Raw genomic sequence first — 16,896 nt, 5'->3', positions numbered from 1 at the left:
GATCGTAACATCGTAGTTGGTCTGCGAGGTCTGTGTGCTTTAAGGAGCTCAGCCATCAAAAACAGGTGGCGAAATTCTTTTAGGCTTCTTTGTTCTCATATACCAGTGGTAGTCCCGCCCATCGCATCATCGGTACCAGACGGCGGTCGTGTTTGTAACAGCTGTACAGACGCTCTGTATGGTCTATTAGTGCATTCTGGCTGCCATAAAGCGAATTCTGCGAACCCCTTCGTACGTTTTCCTGGAACGCATGTTGTTACGCGTGAAGCTGGCAACATCCTGTTATCCTCTGTTATACAAACATATCAAGTTCGACTAGAATAACTGCATTACCATTGCCATTGTATATTGGATGCTGTAAACGAATTCTTGAATGCTACGCATTGTCAAGACGAGTAGAATGTGTACTTTTGTCATAAAAGAATATATTCGTATGTCCCAAACATTGTAGCAGAATTAACTGATATCAATGCTTCCATGTTTTTTGTCAATTTAGTAAGTAAATACCACACGAACTTCAGAACTATATCAGTTCGAAATCAGGAAAGCAGTGCATGCAGCCGATATCAAAAACATAAAGGCAATGAAATGAACAAGTTGGGGACAAAAAATTGCCGCGTATCTGCGTGTTTCGCTGCAAATGTCGTCGAAAGACGATAGTCCTTCTGCCGGCCGTATACATGAGTGCTGGTCTGATCCGCGGCCACCCGTGATGCTGTTCTCGTACAATTTCAGTCCTGGCATGATAAATGCAATGGAGGTTGTTTGACAGATTTCATTTTTACCGCATTATTCATCAAGCGGCCATTTATGTTTTCCCTGCCTCAGACAGCGATTTCTTTATGTTGGATCGGCCGCATCTGGCTGGCATTGATAAAAATGAGGAGGCGCTGCGTGAGACATGGACGCCATCTGGCAATACATCGGGAAACATGAGCTTGTGCACAGGGTTTCCTTCCTCCGTGCAGCAGAAGGCGCTCGTCGGCGCGCCAGTCGGGGAACGTCGTTCGTCGGCGCGCATAGCAGGGCATTTTCAGCGCAGCTTAAGAAACTAGGGTCTTTAGAGTACGTATCTATGTATTTTCTATTAAAGGAAACACACTCCTAATACTTCTAGTGATGGTGCGCCTCAGATATGCGTAATATTTACTTTGTGATCGATAACGTTCACAAGTATGAACAGCCGTACCAGTTTAAGTAGTGTGGGCGGTTAGCAAGTGGTCCAACTTTGGCCGGGTGGCTGAATCGGGTGACAGACAGACAAACAGACAGACAGACAGACAGACCAAATTTTCAGCGATTAAGTTCCCCAAGAAAGATTATCGTCTTTAATAAGCTTGTGACCTTTGTGTGGCATCAATCAGGGTGCCCTCAAGGGCCCAACATTTAGTTATGTAACTCTACGACACAATACCAACAGAAACTGATGACTTTAGCGTCTTGTCAACGGTATTTTCTCGCCTCGTCGTTGCATGCACGATCTACAGGTAATGAGGAAGTATTGGCTTCTGGTTGATCTGCACAGAAAATGCCGTGGCAGACAGATTTATGCCCCACTTCCACGTCTCAAAAAACATGCCTTGTAGTTTTACCCATTCTGTTGAGCATTTGCTCCAATCAGAGACTTGACGTCATCATTAATTGAGCGACACCAGAAATCATAGTACGTACAAAATATTATCCGTCATCACCCCGCTTGGGAAAAAACGGCTGTTGGCGTTTAAAGTGAGGCTGTGCCGTATATCGCTAATATTGACAAAAATAATGTCCGGAAAAAACATGCACAGTGCTTCAAGAATGCGTTTGCTGGAACCATGCCTGCGATATTCACAAATCCGGAAAGATAAACAACCAAAAATCACTCATTAGGTTAGTGATAAAAAATATTTGCACACTGTGTTCCTCAGACGCAGCGCAGAGATTATGGAGATCTGTGGGAAACACAAGCTTCCGGCACTGGATTAAAAAAGGATAATGTTGTGGAGGAATCATGATGTCGATTAGGATTATGTATCGTCTGTGACGATTATTCTGATGATTTTTGTATTTACGATGGCTCGGTTCGTTAGATTGCTTCCCTTTGTCTTTGCGGCGGCGGGTTCAGCTGCTGCTGCTTCCTCCCCTTCTGCGTGGACGAATGCCTGGACGTCGAGCATTTCTGTCCGAACTGTAGACGCACATTGCACGTCTTCCGGCACATTTTAGCGGAGAACACCTGCCTCCGATCATTTGAACACCAGTACAGCCATTTTGCGCTAGCAAGGCGCCCCCTCCGCAAATTCTTTTCTCTGATTTTTCTGTCGTTTAGTATGCGCTGTATCATGTTTTGCACTTGACAGCACGCACGGGGCCCCCAAAATGTTACTACCTGCAAACATTATCACGCCCTAGACGCGAAGTGTCCTTTGACAGACCTTGCACAAAGGGATCAAGCTGCATTAAACGACTCAGATTTGCAATATCCAACTATGATAAAATGTGTGATCTTGCACATTCCTAAAAGATTGCTTCACTTGGCTGTATGAGCACCGACGTTTTGTGTTGCAACGATTCCTCGAGGGTGCGAGAGACGCAGAATAAATTCATTTTCAAGCAGTTCCTCTTCCAAGCCGTCGATGGGTTGTAATAGCTATAACCGTAAGATTGCGTTTCCAGATGCGCTCGGTGATCGAATAATGTGTATTTAATGCAGGACGCTCGATAAAAGAAGAACCCCATTCTATGGGGTAATAAAATAATGAATAAAAAGAAAGATGCTTCTCGTTTATGCCTACTGGTGGTATAAATTTGTCAAGCGATACAGCTGAAAAGTTTACCTCCTAGAATCATTTCACTTAAACTCCACATCATTCTGCCAGTGCGTATGAAACGTATACACAGTGCTGTCCATACGCTGTGAAAGATGTCAAAGCGCACAATGGCAGGGCATGTATCGGCGATGCAATGTTTGTCTTTGCCCCGCAATATATGGGAAATCGCTATTTCACCTCTCAGACGCGAAACAAGTCATTGACAGTTGTCGAAGTTCTTAAAGACTTTGACAGAAATTTACGACATCTAGGATGTACGAATGAACACCGCTATTACTCTTCCCTCCTGCAAATCATTTTTAAAATTATTGCTTTCAGTATTCCGGAAAAAATGCCCAGTCACTGAGCAGTATTGCCGAAGACAAAACGGCAAAAATGCATACGTTACTGAAATTCTCAAATCTAAAAGAACGCTTAGCAGGCCCACGCTAATATTTGTGGATCTTCCTTGGGCATGAGAACCGCGGAACCATTCTTTTACTATGGTTTGCTGTTCAATAACTACTGAAATAACTACTAGTCAGTATCTAAACCTACAAATTCTCTGTATATGCTATTCAGCTTGTTTAAGTTTACAGCAACAGTTCATATAGTACTTTCCAGGTTAATTGACGACGTCGTCATGCATCCTTGCCATTAGCCTCTCCTGTAATATGTCTCCGATAGTTATACTTTCTCACAACCAATGGCATAACATGTTTTACGCACGATGGAAGAATATATTTCGTCAAAACCGGTATTTATACTGCAGGTAATGCAATGTCAAGTGTAAGAAGTTTTCACAAGAACACCAGACAGCGTAGTGCATGAATGTAAAATGAAAGTACACAAAATGAAGGGCACCAAGGTTCCGGCATCATTCGGGCTGGTAGACCAGTAGACGACGTTTTCAACACTTTGCGATGTAATAAAAACATCTCGCAGAGTGTGTCACCCTCAGTGAGCGGAAACAGGTAGGCCACGTTTTATATGTCCGCCTCAATATGAACGACATCTTCATTTCAAGCACTCCGGCAGCATCGCCCAACTAATAAATATTGCACCCTGCGAATTGCGGTGCACGAGACAGTAAACCAACAGCAATGTCAATGATGCTGATGTAAAAAAAGATCAATAGCCTATCCCATGTCGACGAAATGGAGTTAATTAAGCGAAGCTTGTCGTGTGTTTCTTCGGTGGTCCTGCGAACGAATTGCACTGACTAGTACCACGTGGTGCTCGAACCACAACCGGTCACACGCACTGCAGCTGGCTCTGAAGTTCCGGTTGAAAAAATCGCGTTGAAACCTGGCCGTCGCACTGGGGAAGTTGGCGCTAGCGTTGCCGAGGCGTGCACCACCGTTGTCGGGTTCCTGGAGGGCAAGACGACGGTGATGTTTGGCCTCAACATCGCGGTCCCACAACTCGGGGTCCGCGGTCTTCGCTGACGTTTCGCCTGGGCTTCAGAAGCCCTCACGCTTGAATCGGCACGTCGACGACGAGCCCTTTCACGAGCGCGTTCATTCTGGATGGATTCCCATGAAGTTACATCAAAATTAAATCTGTCCGTTACGTAAGACAATGAATGGTTCATACCCCCTTAAACAATGGCTTATCCCCCGTAAACGAGGCCTCCCCATTTCGACGACAGAAGTGAAGTGAAATCCTACGCTGGAATGATTAGCGGCAACGCCGCCAGCTGTGGAAGCATACGACGACGACGACCGCGGGAGCAGTGGTATACGAGCGCGTGCCGAGCTCGAGCAGGAGCGCAAACCGAGGGGCCCCAACGAGCCAGCTGCGGAAGACGACGGCGCTCGAGCCAATGCTGATGAGGATAATTTTGTGGGTACATGGACGCCACCTAAATCTTTGAGTTATAACAAGCTTCGCTTGAAAAAGAAAGAAAACGTAAAGGGCGAGGTACACGAAAGGCGAGTGAGTAGAAACCTTGATTTTTCAAATACATTATAGACCTTTTTTAAGTGTTGGTGTGCACGCGGCTTTTCGTTCCTCAAAGACGCACCAGCGATCCCACGTGTCTGTCTTCAAAGCTGTTGCTAATGTTTTCTGCGACACTACGAAAATTAGGGTAAGTCTTGCTGCTCACACGACCACTATTATTATACCTATAGCGAGCGCTGTACCTTTCTGTCGCTGTGATTGCGTCATCCCTTGTGTAAATCAGCTGCGATTTGTGACTACTTTGCAAGCATAACGTGCAATTTCATCGCCGCTAGCTTTCCCTGGCCGCCGCCGTATGTTATTCGAGGTGGAACAACTGGCTTAAAGTTGCGAATACACGAGTGGCGAGATAAGCGCCGTACTCTGTCGTAATGACAGTCCTTCTGTGTCTCTCTACGCGGCCATTTGGCTGCGCTTCTACGTGAACCGACCTCTTTCCTTGAAGAGAAGAGGCGTCGCAGTTTCCGGCTGCCTTGGGCCAAAAAAAAGAAAAAGGAAAAGAAAATTCTTTCGCCATCACTGTCCGCAAAACTACTCAGCAACGCCATGCGCCTGTTTTCGCGTCTCACAGTTTGCGCTCATTCGTACTCTGGAGTTCCCGGCCTGATCTCTCATCCAAGAAGAAATCGGAATAATCATTAATGCTTATCTGACTCCTTACTTTCAAAGTTTATACCTCTCACGCTTCTCTACGTCACGTTCTGTAGGGTAGACAGGCGAACATTATTTGCTTTGCCTCGTGCGTCCTCGGTCATGCAAGGTCAAGAGAGCTATCTACTAGTTTTTTTAGGCCGCTTGCATCTCTGTCATTCTAAATCGCCAGAACTGCAGATGGCGAAAACGTCAGACTTAGATAAGGAAAACCATAAAAAATTCAAGGCTCACTTCGCGGAAGACAAAAACACAAAAAAAAGTACGCAGTGCGTACAACTCTTAACCTTGGGTTGACACTCGCACGTGTGCTGTCTCTGAGGTATCGAGCACGCGTTACTTCGGGGTTCGAGCTCATTCTTTCGTTGGCGTCAGCCTCGTGGAATCAGTAAAAAGAATGAAATAGGAGCCTCACGAACAGCTCCTTTGACGGCGACGTTTGCCGCGAGTGTGACGGAATTTACTGAGCTTATATTTAGCCTGGTTGAAAAGCTGATGACAATATCAAGTACCAAAAACATGTATCGCCACACTCTCAACGAAATTTTTCTATGCACGCGATCTGAATTGTCAACGCTCTGAATTGTTAGCAGCTGGAATGGAGTATAGGGGATAGTGGCGAGGATGATTGCTGTGATTATGATCATGAGGATTACTATAATCAATAAAAGACCAAGCTAGCATGCAGTATGCAACGGGTGGGTGATATTAAGCGTTCGAGCTTCAACTGGGAATACTACTTTATTACCATTTCTTCACATTGAAGAAACCCTACTATGATTCACTGGGTCCTGATAGTACGGGGGTCCCAAGAGCGCTCTCCAATATTTCAGTGATAGCGGCGAAAGCAACACTTCAAGGATTTTGCAAGCCTTGAAACTTCCCAACTACCAACTTTTCATTGTCAATCATACTGCTAATCCTATTATAATCGGTATACACGTAACTTCAACATATACTAAAACACAGCAGAAAAAAACGCCTGGTTCAATTTGAGACATCAGTAACAGGGCACCATGCAGCCAGGTTACGGCAAGCTGTGCTGGAAGCAGATGTGCCGCATTTTAACTAGTTAATATTGGCTGCATGGTCTACATTAGTGGCCCGTACGAGATACCGTATCTTAATACCGATTCCATATAGTATAGAATCAGAATCAGAATCAGTTTATTCAATACAAAAACGGGGATAACATGATAAGTATATACAGAAGGAGGTCCCGTAGTTAGAAACTCCTCCTTGAGGTCCCATTTCAGTTCGAAGAGGTCCCAAGAAGGCGCCTGTCATGACATTCCTACCATTCCTGTTCGTTTCGTAAGCCTGTTTAAGAACGAATGTTTGCTGATTCATAACTGTTGCAAACTTCTACACCTTTGAACGACGCGACAAAGAAACAAACCAAGCAAGAACACCCAGGTGCCTGTAAAGTTTGAATAGGAGCAAGTCTCAGTAGGACTACGATATACTATAGTAAGCACATTTTACCAGGCAAGTGTCTCCTGAACGTCAAAGACCAGGTGACGACTATGGACAATATGCTGTTCATGTACCGTGATTTCACTCGTGTAACGGGTACCGTGCAATGCAACAACGCTCGTGTCCCGTGCTTTCAGTGTACATTAAAGATGTCGAGGTGGTCAAAATTAATCCGGTGCCTTCCACTATGGTGTCCCTCATAACCCACTGTGCAATCTCAGGACAAAGTTTCGTAATTAAATTAAACTTATGGCATGTTTCCCTGGTTTCTATGGCACTCCTGCTCGGTTTGCAGTGATTCGGACGAATACTTCTCTAGGTTTGAGCCTAGGAAGCCGGTGCGAGCAGAATCTCCAGCTGCGGAGACAGCGATCGGAGAAGCCACGTGGCCTGAATGTTGCCGGATCTCGTTCACGCTATAAGTTCGAAGGTGAATGCGCCTGCGAGCGCTTTAAGTTGGAGTGCAGCGATCTGAATGAACCAGGTGACTGCGATACGAACGCTCGGTTTCGACCAGCCAAATGCTAAATGTACTGCCAAATCGCTTGAAAGCGACTAACGTACTGTTACGTCTTTTTAATTTTTTTTATTTTTTGCTTGGAATAATACAGTTGAAAATGCATAGTGACAAGCAGTGCGCTTGTGCCTGTCGGCCTGTACATTCGTCTGGCTTGTTCCGCTTTAGAAACCGAAATGTTATAGTTCACAGAATAGACATAAGTAACGATTTGCTTCAACCGGTTCAATTTCCAATTCAACAGCATTTCACAACCCTAAATTTTGATGAAGAAACGCGTTCGTGATATTATCTTGTCTCTGTTCTTTTTTTTACGCTTTGCTTTGTAATTCGCAGTATACTCCTAATCTTATAACCCCAGTGCAATTTGCTGTGCTCGCTAGTTGTATCGTCATTTCTACATTTAATTACATTAAACATGCAGGCATATGCAATATCTTCACGAACAGCTCCTTTGACGGAAACGTTTGCCGCGAGTGCGCTTGAATTCGCTGAGCGTATATTTGGTTGGATTGAAAACGTGATGCCAATACAAAGTACAAAAAAAAAACTTATCACAACACTGTCAACGAAATTTTTCTATGCACACGATGTGAATTCCTAGCGCTCTGAATTTCTAGCAGCTGGAATGCAGTATAGGTGATAGGGGTGAAGATGGTTGCTTTGATTATGATCGTTAGGATTACTATAATCAATAAAAGACCGAGCTACCAGTAAGCAACCAGTGGATGCCATTAAGCCTTAGAGCTATCACTCTAACGAGAATGCAACGCAATTATATTCGACGCGCACCCTACATCGTACTTTAAGCAACTTGATTGTGTGCAGAAACAATTAGCGACAGTTTCCAGGGAAAGTGGATTGGGGTGCATGTGCTAATTATAGTTCGCAAATACTTGAATCTGCCAGAGCTGAAGACTGCGCTCTGGAACTATTACAATTACTTCGATGAGTACTCAGCTGTTGCCTTCAGGAATCCAAATTCAATTATATCCCGCTCCGGGCAATATTATCTTTTCGTTACCTCTTTTTTTCTAATCTGTGTTCGGTCACCCATGTACGTGTCTCAGAGTAACATAGTTGGAAGTTTCCGCTTTTCGAGACTGTCTTAAAGGTTCTCCGTAAAGTTACACTTTCAAAGAGAGGGAAGGGTAGCTTCGTATCCGCCGCAGAAAACGTTACAGCAAAGTTCTCCTCCTAAGCGATTTCCTTTAGGGCTGGGCAAAGATATTTTGGAATTGTATCGTCATACGGTACAAGATACTCGGGCAACAAGTATTTCAGATACGCATACAAGATACTACCGCAATTATTGTATCCGATACGATACTTCCAATTTGTATCTTAAGATACTTTGATACATTCGCAAATTCTTTTTATACATCGATATAGTGTAGCATCAAACGCGTATGCACAAAAATGTTTGCTTGGAAATTTCTTAACTCCAACCAACGTTTTTTTCATATTGAAACGGGCAGAGATATAAAGTTAAATGGGACCGTGTTTACTCTGCAGAAGATATGGCCGGTACATGCAACCAGTATGGCGGAACGTTAGGTTAGCCCCACTACGTCGTCTCTTTCACCTTGTTGGTGATCGTTGTCTTTGTCCCTCTCGTGGCACCGTGACATAACCCTCGGCGGCGAAAGAGCCGACCCGGCGCCTTCTAGACGGCGGCCGCATGGTATGGCTTGAGACGACCCACGTGGACGATATCAGATGACGTGGACGATGGGGAACCATCGGCTGGTGACATATAGGTGACATCATTGAGCTGTTGGATGGGTCAGGACAACTGAGGGTTGCGGCGTCACTGGTGGTGACGGCACGGGTGCGCCGGGTGGCGTATATTGAGTGGCGGTGGCCACTGGAGTCCTGGACTAAGGACCCACCCTCCGGCCCCCTTAACCCTATTTTTCCTAAATAAAGTTATTTCTCTCTCTCTCTCTCTCTCTATTGAAAATCTAGAATTCACAGCACCTTAGCAACCGCGATTGAACTCGATTGGCTGAAACGGCGCCGGCGACGCTCGATGCCCTTTGCAACCGCTGTCGGAGTACGCCGCGCCAGCTAACGCCTTTTACGCTAACCAAAGCTAACCTAATCTGACCTAACCTAACCTAGCCTTATCTAACCTAACCAACCTAACCTATCGTGGGCGACACACAAAGGCAATAATCCTCATGGCGTGACGTCAGACCGCGTAGCCAGCAGCTTTCAGCCAATCGCGTTCAACGCGGTTGCTAAGGCGACGTGCCTTCTAGAATTTCAATATACGCCGCCGGGTGCACGCCGTTCTTGACCCAGCGGCCCGGTCGTCTGTCAGCACGGTAGGACGGCCGAGGACAATCCCGCTGCGGAGTTCCGTCTTATGCAATACCCAGCATTTCCACCAAAAAATGAAACGAGCTGAGATATAACGTTAAATGGGACCGTGTTTACTCTGCAGAAGGTATGACCGGTACAACCAGTATGGCGGAACGTTAGGTTGGCCCTACTACGTCGTCTCTTTCGCCTCGTTGGTGATCGTCGTCATTGTCCCTCTTGGCACCATGACAATATGAATGGCATGTATGTTAGGGTCTGAATTTTTTTGTCTTTCTAGCTCAACGTATAATATTGTAATTCCGAAACAATTTATTGTGGTTGCTTTAGCTCCTTAATATGAAAGCTATTTATACGCTGCGCTTTCAGCGGTTTTTGCTTGTTGCTTTTTTTTAATTTATGGCAGTCGCTGCTCTGCTTGCTAACCAGCTTGCGGGTCGCCAACTAAATACAGCAACATCAATAAGAAGCCTCTGTCCGATGGCGCAAATACCGCTGTGGAGTTTTAGCTTGTCCTTAAAAACAAAAAATTAAGAAAAGAAAAAAGCCGGCAGATCCCACGCCATGTGGGAATCCATGTTATGCGAAGCAGTGTGCGGGGAGCCTCCCAAGTTAATGAAACGACCATGAGAGCACCAACACGTAGGCGGCTTTTTCATGACCTACATGGCACGCATGTCATGACATTCACGTCATGAGTCCTCAGGAGTTCCTATAGCAATGCCTATAGGAGACCTTAAGGTGAAAGCCTTAGCCATGCTTATGACTATGCTTCAACCATTGACCTTTATTTAGCTTTTTCTTCACTTTGTACACATCCGAACCCATTCCATTGGTTTTTGAGTGTTAATCTTTTGTCGCTGAGTCAAGGTCATGACTATGACTTCTACCACCATTGTTTAGTGTTTCCTTCACTTAGTACCGATGTCAGAACCCATTTCAGTGGTTTCTGAGTGCTAATCTTTTTTTGGCTGAGTCATTGTCATTTTTCCTGAATCATGCTCATGACCATGACCTCTACCGTTATCGTTTAGTGTTTCCTCCACTTAGTACTCATGTGAGGGCCAATTTCAGTGGTTTGTGAGTGTTAATCTTTTTTTGCTGAGTCATTGTCATTTTTACTGAGTCATGCTCATGACTATGACTTCTACCACCTTTCATTAGTGTTTCCTTCACTCAGTACCCACGTCAGAACCCATTTCAGTGGTTTCTGAGTGTCATTCTTTTTTCGCTGAGTAATTTCATGGTCATTTTTGCTGAGTCATGCTCATGACTATGACTTCTACCACCATCCTTTAAGTATAAACCGCGTGCACGCGATCTTGCGCGCAACCAACAGCGACAAGCGACGCGATGGAGATGGCTGTCGCGGTCGCTCGTCGCCTACAAGTCGTACCGCATGCGAACGACGGGACGAGCGACGACTTTAGCGACGTCTCCACGGTGTTGCCGGTATGAAGGATGCAAATACTCGCCGAAACTGGTGTAACGCTTTCTTTATTAATTTAAGTTGATGTGTTTTAGTGTAAAGAGCAGCATAAATATTTCTAAAGGTCTTGCACTACGTTATTATCCTTGCACGTATCAAAATCTAGTCGTTTTCTCGTTCCGTGCGACAATCGGTAGTGCTTAACTGCTATATATCCAGTTACGGCTTCGCGCTATTGGCTAGTCACTCATAGCACTTCCAGTCGACGAGCTACGAATTCTAGATTTCTAGAAGCGAGAGATTGAGTGAAAAGACCGAGCGATCTGTTCGCGCGACGGTCCGTTTCGTCGCTTCGAAGTCGTCGCTCGTCGCCGTCGCGCACAAAATCGCTCTCATGCGGTTTGGGCTTTAGTGTTTCCTTCACTTACTACCTACGTCCAAACCTATTTCAGTAGTTTCTGAGTGTTAATCTTTTTTTTTTGCTGAGTCACTGTCATTTTTGCTGAGTCAGGATCATGACTATGATTTCTAATATTATCCTTTAGTGTTTCCTTCACTTAGTACCCACGTCATAACCCATTTCAATGGTTTTTGAGTGTTAAGCTTTTTTTGCTGAGTAATTGACATTTTTGCTGAATCATGCTCATGACTATGATTCTACCACCATCATTTAGTGCCCACGTCCGAACCATTCTAGTGGTTTTTAAGTGTTAACCTTTTTTTCGCTGAGTCATTGTCATTTTACTAAGGCATGCTCATGGCTATGACTTCTACCAGCATTCTTTAGTGTTTCCTTCACTTAGTACCCACGCCCGAACCCATTTCAGTGCTTTTTGAGTGTTAATCTTTTTTCGCTGAGTCATTGTCATTTTTGCTGAGTCATGCTGATCACTATGACTTCTACCAGCATTCTTTAGTGTTTCCTTCACTTAGTATCCATGTCCGAACCCATTTCAGTGGCTTTTGAGTGTTAATCTTTTTTCGTTGAGTCATTGTCATTTTTGCTAAGTCATGCTCATGACAATGACTTTTACCAGCATTATTTAGTGTTTCCTTCACTTAGTACCGACGTCAGAACTAAAGAATGCTGGTAGAAGTCATTATCATGAGCATGACTCAGTAAAAATGACAATGACTCGGCGAAAAAAGATCAACACTCAAAAACCACTGAAATGAATTCGGACGTGGGTACTAAGTGAAGGAAACATTAAAGGATAGTGGTCGAAGTCAAAGTCATGCATGACTCAGCAAAACTGACAATGACTCAGCAAAAAACATTAACACTCAAAAACCAATAGAATGGGTTCGGATGTGGTACTAAGTGAAGGAAAAGGCTAAAGGTTGATGGTCGAAGTCATAGTCATGAGCATGACTAAGGCTTTCGCCTTAAGGTCTCTTAGGTGTAGCTAAAGGAACTCCTGAGGACTCATGACATGAATGTCAGGACATGCGTGTCATGTAGGTCTTGTAAGAGCCGCCTACGCCTTGATGCCCTTATGGTCATTTCGTTAACTTGGTAGGCTCCCCGCACACTGCTTCGCATAACATCGATTCCCACAGGGCGTGGGATCTGCCGTCTTTTTTTCAGGTGGCTTAGTGGCAGCAGTATCAGCTTCAGAAGTGGATTTCAGCCAACGTTTATAGTTTCGCACGGTGATCTTAATATACACGATCCATTCTTTCATGTATCGGAAAAACAGATACTGATACACATCTTGAAAGACGTATCATGATACAGATGCAAGATACACAGAGTATCTAAGATGGTAGCTAAGATACATGTATCTTCTATAATGCCCAGCACTGCTTTCCTTCTATGCGCGCAGGTGTAACATGATCTACGCGCGCTGAAATTTAATCCCTCTGTTTACACTTTAGAGCGCGAAATTTGATGACGAGACATTGCCGTAAGCATCCTTTCCTTTTTGTTTGAACATACCTTCACGCCATGGGGTTTTCCTGGCCTTTGTGGGCTTACCTAGATTAATTATATATTGACAGGTATACATGTTCATCTTTCGCCGATGGCCGCTTTCCACCGGCTAACAAATGTTAAACGTTATCGCTCGGCGCAGGACGCGCCTGTATCGGAAGTTTCTAGAACGTTATCGATGCTTCTTTCCGTTGCCTGTTTTCAACGACGCTTATGTTATCTGATTGTATGAGCGACGCGAATTGTCTAGAACTTTCTGGAAGACACGCGCGTACCAGGGATTATTCTGGAACCTTCGATGACTCAGGTATAAAAGCCGACGCGTTTTGCCGCTGATCAGATTTTTGACGATCGCCGACTGTGTTCGCCGCTATCGTTGTGCTTTGAGTGTAGCTTGCTTTTGTGGGCACAGGTTCGCCCAATAAACAACCAGTTTCGTCATACACCGTTTTGCGACTGTTTTATTTACCGTCACTACTACGTGACAATATGCAAGCTCAGACTTCTCGTGTAGACTGTACTTGGAGGACCCATTCCCAATCGATCAATGTCAATGACGCTTTCACATTCACTCGACGCAACATTCATCACGGTGACTAACCGCACGTGCCAGCCGAAATTCATCACTGTTGCAGCAGATCTGTTTGACCTGCCAGTGCATTTGACCACTACATTCACAAGAAGTTTAGCCCACCACAAGGACCTTTCTCAATATCCGTTGGCGCTGGTTTGGTTATTGGGCATGCAAAGAAGGTGATTGATTAAAGTGTTAATTATTAAATCGGCCTTTCTCCTCCAGTACGCACGCTCTTTAGCGACAGTAATCTAGAACTGGTTTCAGAAAGCCTCCATTGGGGTGCCTCACGGCCCCGCTTCATGTTTCTATAGGACGCATTATAGGAGGCACGACCTTTTCCTTGCATAGGCACGCAGATCATTTCAACACATTCACTTAGCGCGTTCCTTCTTTCGACACAATATTAGTGTGCGGTGCGTTATTTATAGTGCCTGCTTTCAAATTTTTGGTGCGGGATTCTCAGATTTAGATGCACGAATTCAAAACTGTAGCAGGTATTTCCTAAGCGGTGCAATCAAGTAAGAACACGGAATGAACCTCATCTGCCCGCAGTCTTTGCAACTTACTTGCTGCATGCCAATTATCGACGTTACGTCTCTTGTGTTCGTTGGCATCAATTCGCTTCGCGTCGCGCCCGTTTCAAGCCGGAAGCAACACTGCGGTTAATAAATTGTTGCCCAATATTTTAAAAACAACACAGCAAATCAACTTTTATTCACAGTAACAGCCTTCGGGGCCCGGCACGAATGCGCACGCGGACTAGCAGTTACAGTTTCTGATCGCTGCTTTCTGCCACTTCTTCGTCGAGTCTCGTCGGCCGCTTGGCTTATAGGAACTTGATTCTGGCTCACTGCTCGCCGATGGTGGCCGCACGTGGCTACGGTCCTCGCGCGTCTACTTGGTGCTGTGCCAAAGCCGCAACGACGCCCGAGGAATACAAAGTCGTCAAGGACGGCTGCGCTGGCCGCGGGACGTACGCAAAAGTTTCAAGGCGCGCTCCTGCCAACCAGCGTTTCAGATCTTGGATTGCGCGTACGCAAATCACTATGACTACCAGCGCACACGGCTCGTGAAATTTCCTACACCGCGCACGTACGGCGTCTGCGATCGCACATGTAAATGCAAACACGGCTGAGCTTCGTGCGGATTGTTAAAAACACAGCGGCCGACTACAGGCAAGTGGCGAGGAGGTAAATCGTGGTAGTTCCAAGAATCGTCGAGCTGGTTTGCTTTAAGCATAGAATTTGCTAGCAGGTTGGTAAAGCTCGACACGTATACGCGTATAAAAGTCACGGATTTGTATTGTTTGTTCTGGCACTGGGTCCTTCACACACGCTGAAGGCGTCCTAGGAAAAGCAGCGTCTGGGTTCTCACGTCCTCGATGAAGAAGAGGAAAGGATGGTCGGCCTTGAACTCGACCTCGCCTCCGGGCGTCTTGGAGTGGCGAATGATGCCCGACGAGAGCGCCACGGCTTCGGTGCCTTTCTCGTCGACGTCGAGAAGGGCCTTGTGTAAAACTTCATCGAGGGAAATCGGCCGCTTCGACGACACGCCCGTCAGGTTGGCGTCCCGCGGGCTGAAGACATCGCGCACTCCAATCGACTGCAGCGCTCCCTTGAGACTGTAGGCCTGTTGCAACTGAAACTTAGGGAGCCACACGTCCACTTTACGCGGCAACGCCGCCGCCAGAGGCTCACGCGCCGCTTCGAGACTGAACTTACGCTCCAGCTCGGCCAGTCCGTCTCGGCGCCTCGGGAGCACTATGACCAGATCAACGCGGTCGCCGACGTATGGAAGCTCGAGAATGTGCGCGTCCAGGGACTCGCTCAGCGCATATACGAATTCACCCTTCTGGTGCATCATCTTTACGGGAACAGCACTAGAACCGCCCTCGTTGAAGAACTCGCCGGTTACGGTGTCCTCTGGCTTGAACGGGTGCTGCCACAGGCCCTTGAAATATACGGCGTTGAGTACCAGCATGGGCGCTGACGACGGCAGGGGCTTTTCGAGTATCTTGGGAATGCGATCCTCGGTCATGTCGCGCACCCACGCGTTGACGTCGTCGGCGGCCTCGCGTGCATTCTCAGCGAAGTTGGCCGAGTAAACGCCCGAGGCGAAATGCTTCTCCAGGTCGCGCTTGTAGCGCTCGAAGATGGGCAGGCCCGCGGCCAGGAACACGGCGCTGGCGATACGCAGTTCGTATCCCTTCTCCGAGTTAAGGTCCTTGAACAGCTCGCCGAATCCGGCCGCCAGGTCATCGTTGTCGCCGCTGCTCGAGCGGGCCAGCCGGTTGGAGTCGGCGCCCCCGGCGAGCGCCGCGTTGATCTGTTGCCGCGTGCGGCCCCTGGAGCCGAGCTGCACCATACCCAGAATGGCGGCCACGCTGACGGGAGACAGGAAGATGTTGCTGCCCTTGGGGTCCGTCTCGGCCACTTTGCGGTAGAGAACCATTCCCAGTTCGTTCGTGGCACGGCTGACATCTTCGGGCGCCGAAACGACAGCCGTCGGCGCCGCGGCTAGCCAGAAGATCGTCACGATCAAGCCTGCGGAAGGCCTCTTGTCCATGGCGGCGATTAAGCGATGAGCCCTGTAACGGTAAAGTTCGCGCTACTGCGGAGTACGCGAGAGAACTTAGCGTCGCGGCGGCCTTCCAAGAGACACGTGCGGTCGACTCGGTCGCGGAAGAGTTTATGTTCCCAGAGACGCGGCGACCCAAGGCCAGCCTCTCAAGCTTGCGCAAGTGCTCCACCCCCCTCCGCCTCTCGACGCGATCGGTGCTAGCTGCGTCACGAGCAGCGCCCTGTGCTGTGGCGCCTTGCAACGGAGCGCGGTGGCGGTTCGGCTGGGTTTACCCCGCTCGCGGTCGCCGGAACCGGCTCCCACGAGTGACGTTAGAGCCGTAAAAAGAAAAGTCGAGACTTGTTTTCTTTTTCTGCCATCCTTTCTTTTTTTTTCATCTCTCACCATGCCCTCTTTCTTTTGATACGCTTCATCACCCGGCACCGCGCCAGTGTCGTCTCGCATGGTAAGCAGTACGTGGCGTTGCTTGCCCGTCGCGCGCTGATAAAACGCGCACGATGCGAAGATGAATGGCGCAGAAACTGCATGTTGAGAGGTGTAAATCCTGTGGGCGGGGTGTTTTTGTGCGTAGAACCGCTACCGTCTCGACGTGTGACGCCAGGGGCCTCCGCAGGAAGTGCTTAGTTATAGTCACCTCTGCGTCACTTGTTCTAT

At 46.9% G+C, this 16,896-nt stretch overlaps 1 protein-coding gene across 1 annotated transcript; it reads right to left on the bottom strand.

The window, feature by feature from the left end:
• Window positions 1-14,345: 14,345 nt before the first annotated feature.
• Window positions 14,346-16,400, bottom strand: LOC119441914 (leukocyte elastase inhibitor-like). The gene has a single exon (XM_037706577.2). It carries the CDS (start codon window positions 16,225-16,227, stop codon window positions 14,989-14,991), a length of 1,239 nt encoding a protein of 412 aa, XP_037562505.1. The 5' UTR covers window positions 16,228-16,400; the 3' UTR covers window positions 14,346-14,988.
• Between the last annotated feature and the right edge of the window lie 496 nt (window positions 16,401-16,896).

This window comes from Dermacentor silvarum, chromosome 2 (genome assembly GCF_013339745.2).
Source record: "Dermacentor silvarum isolate Dsil-2018 chromosome 2, BIME_Dsil_1.4, whole genome shotgun sequence".
NCBI lineage: Eukaryota > Metazoa > Arthropoda > Arachnida > Ixodida > Ixodidae > Dermacentor > Dermacentor silvarum.
The sequence above is the reverse complement of the archived record's forward strand: the minus strand, read 5'-3'. Positions and strand labels throughout refer to the sequence as shown.

Excerpts from the sequence above, each read along its gene's own strand:
- LOC119441914 (XM_037706577.2), bottom strand. The coding sequence starts at position 16,227 with ATGGACAAGAGGCCTTCCGCAGGCTTGATCGTGACGATCTTCTGGCTA.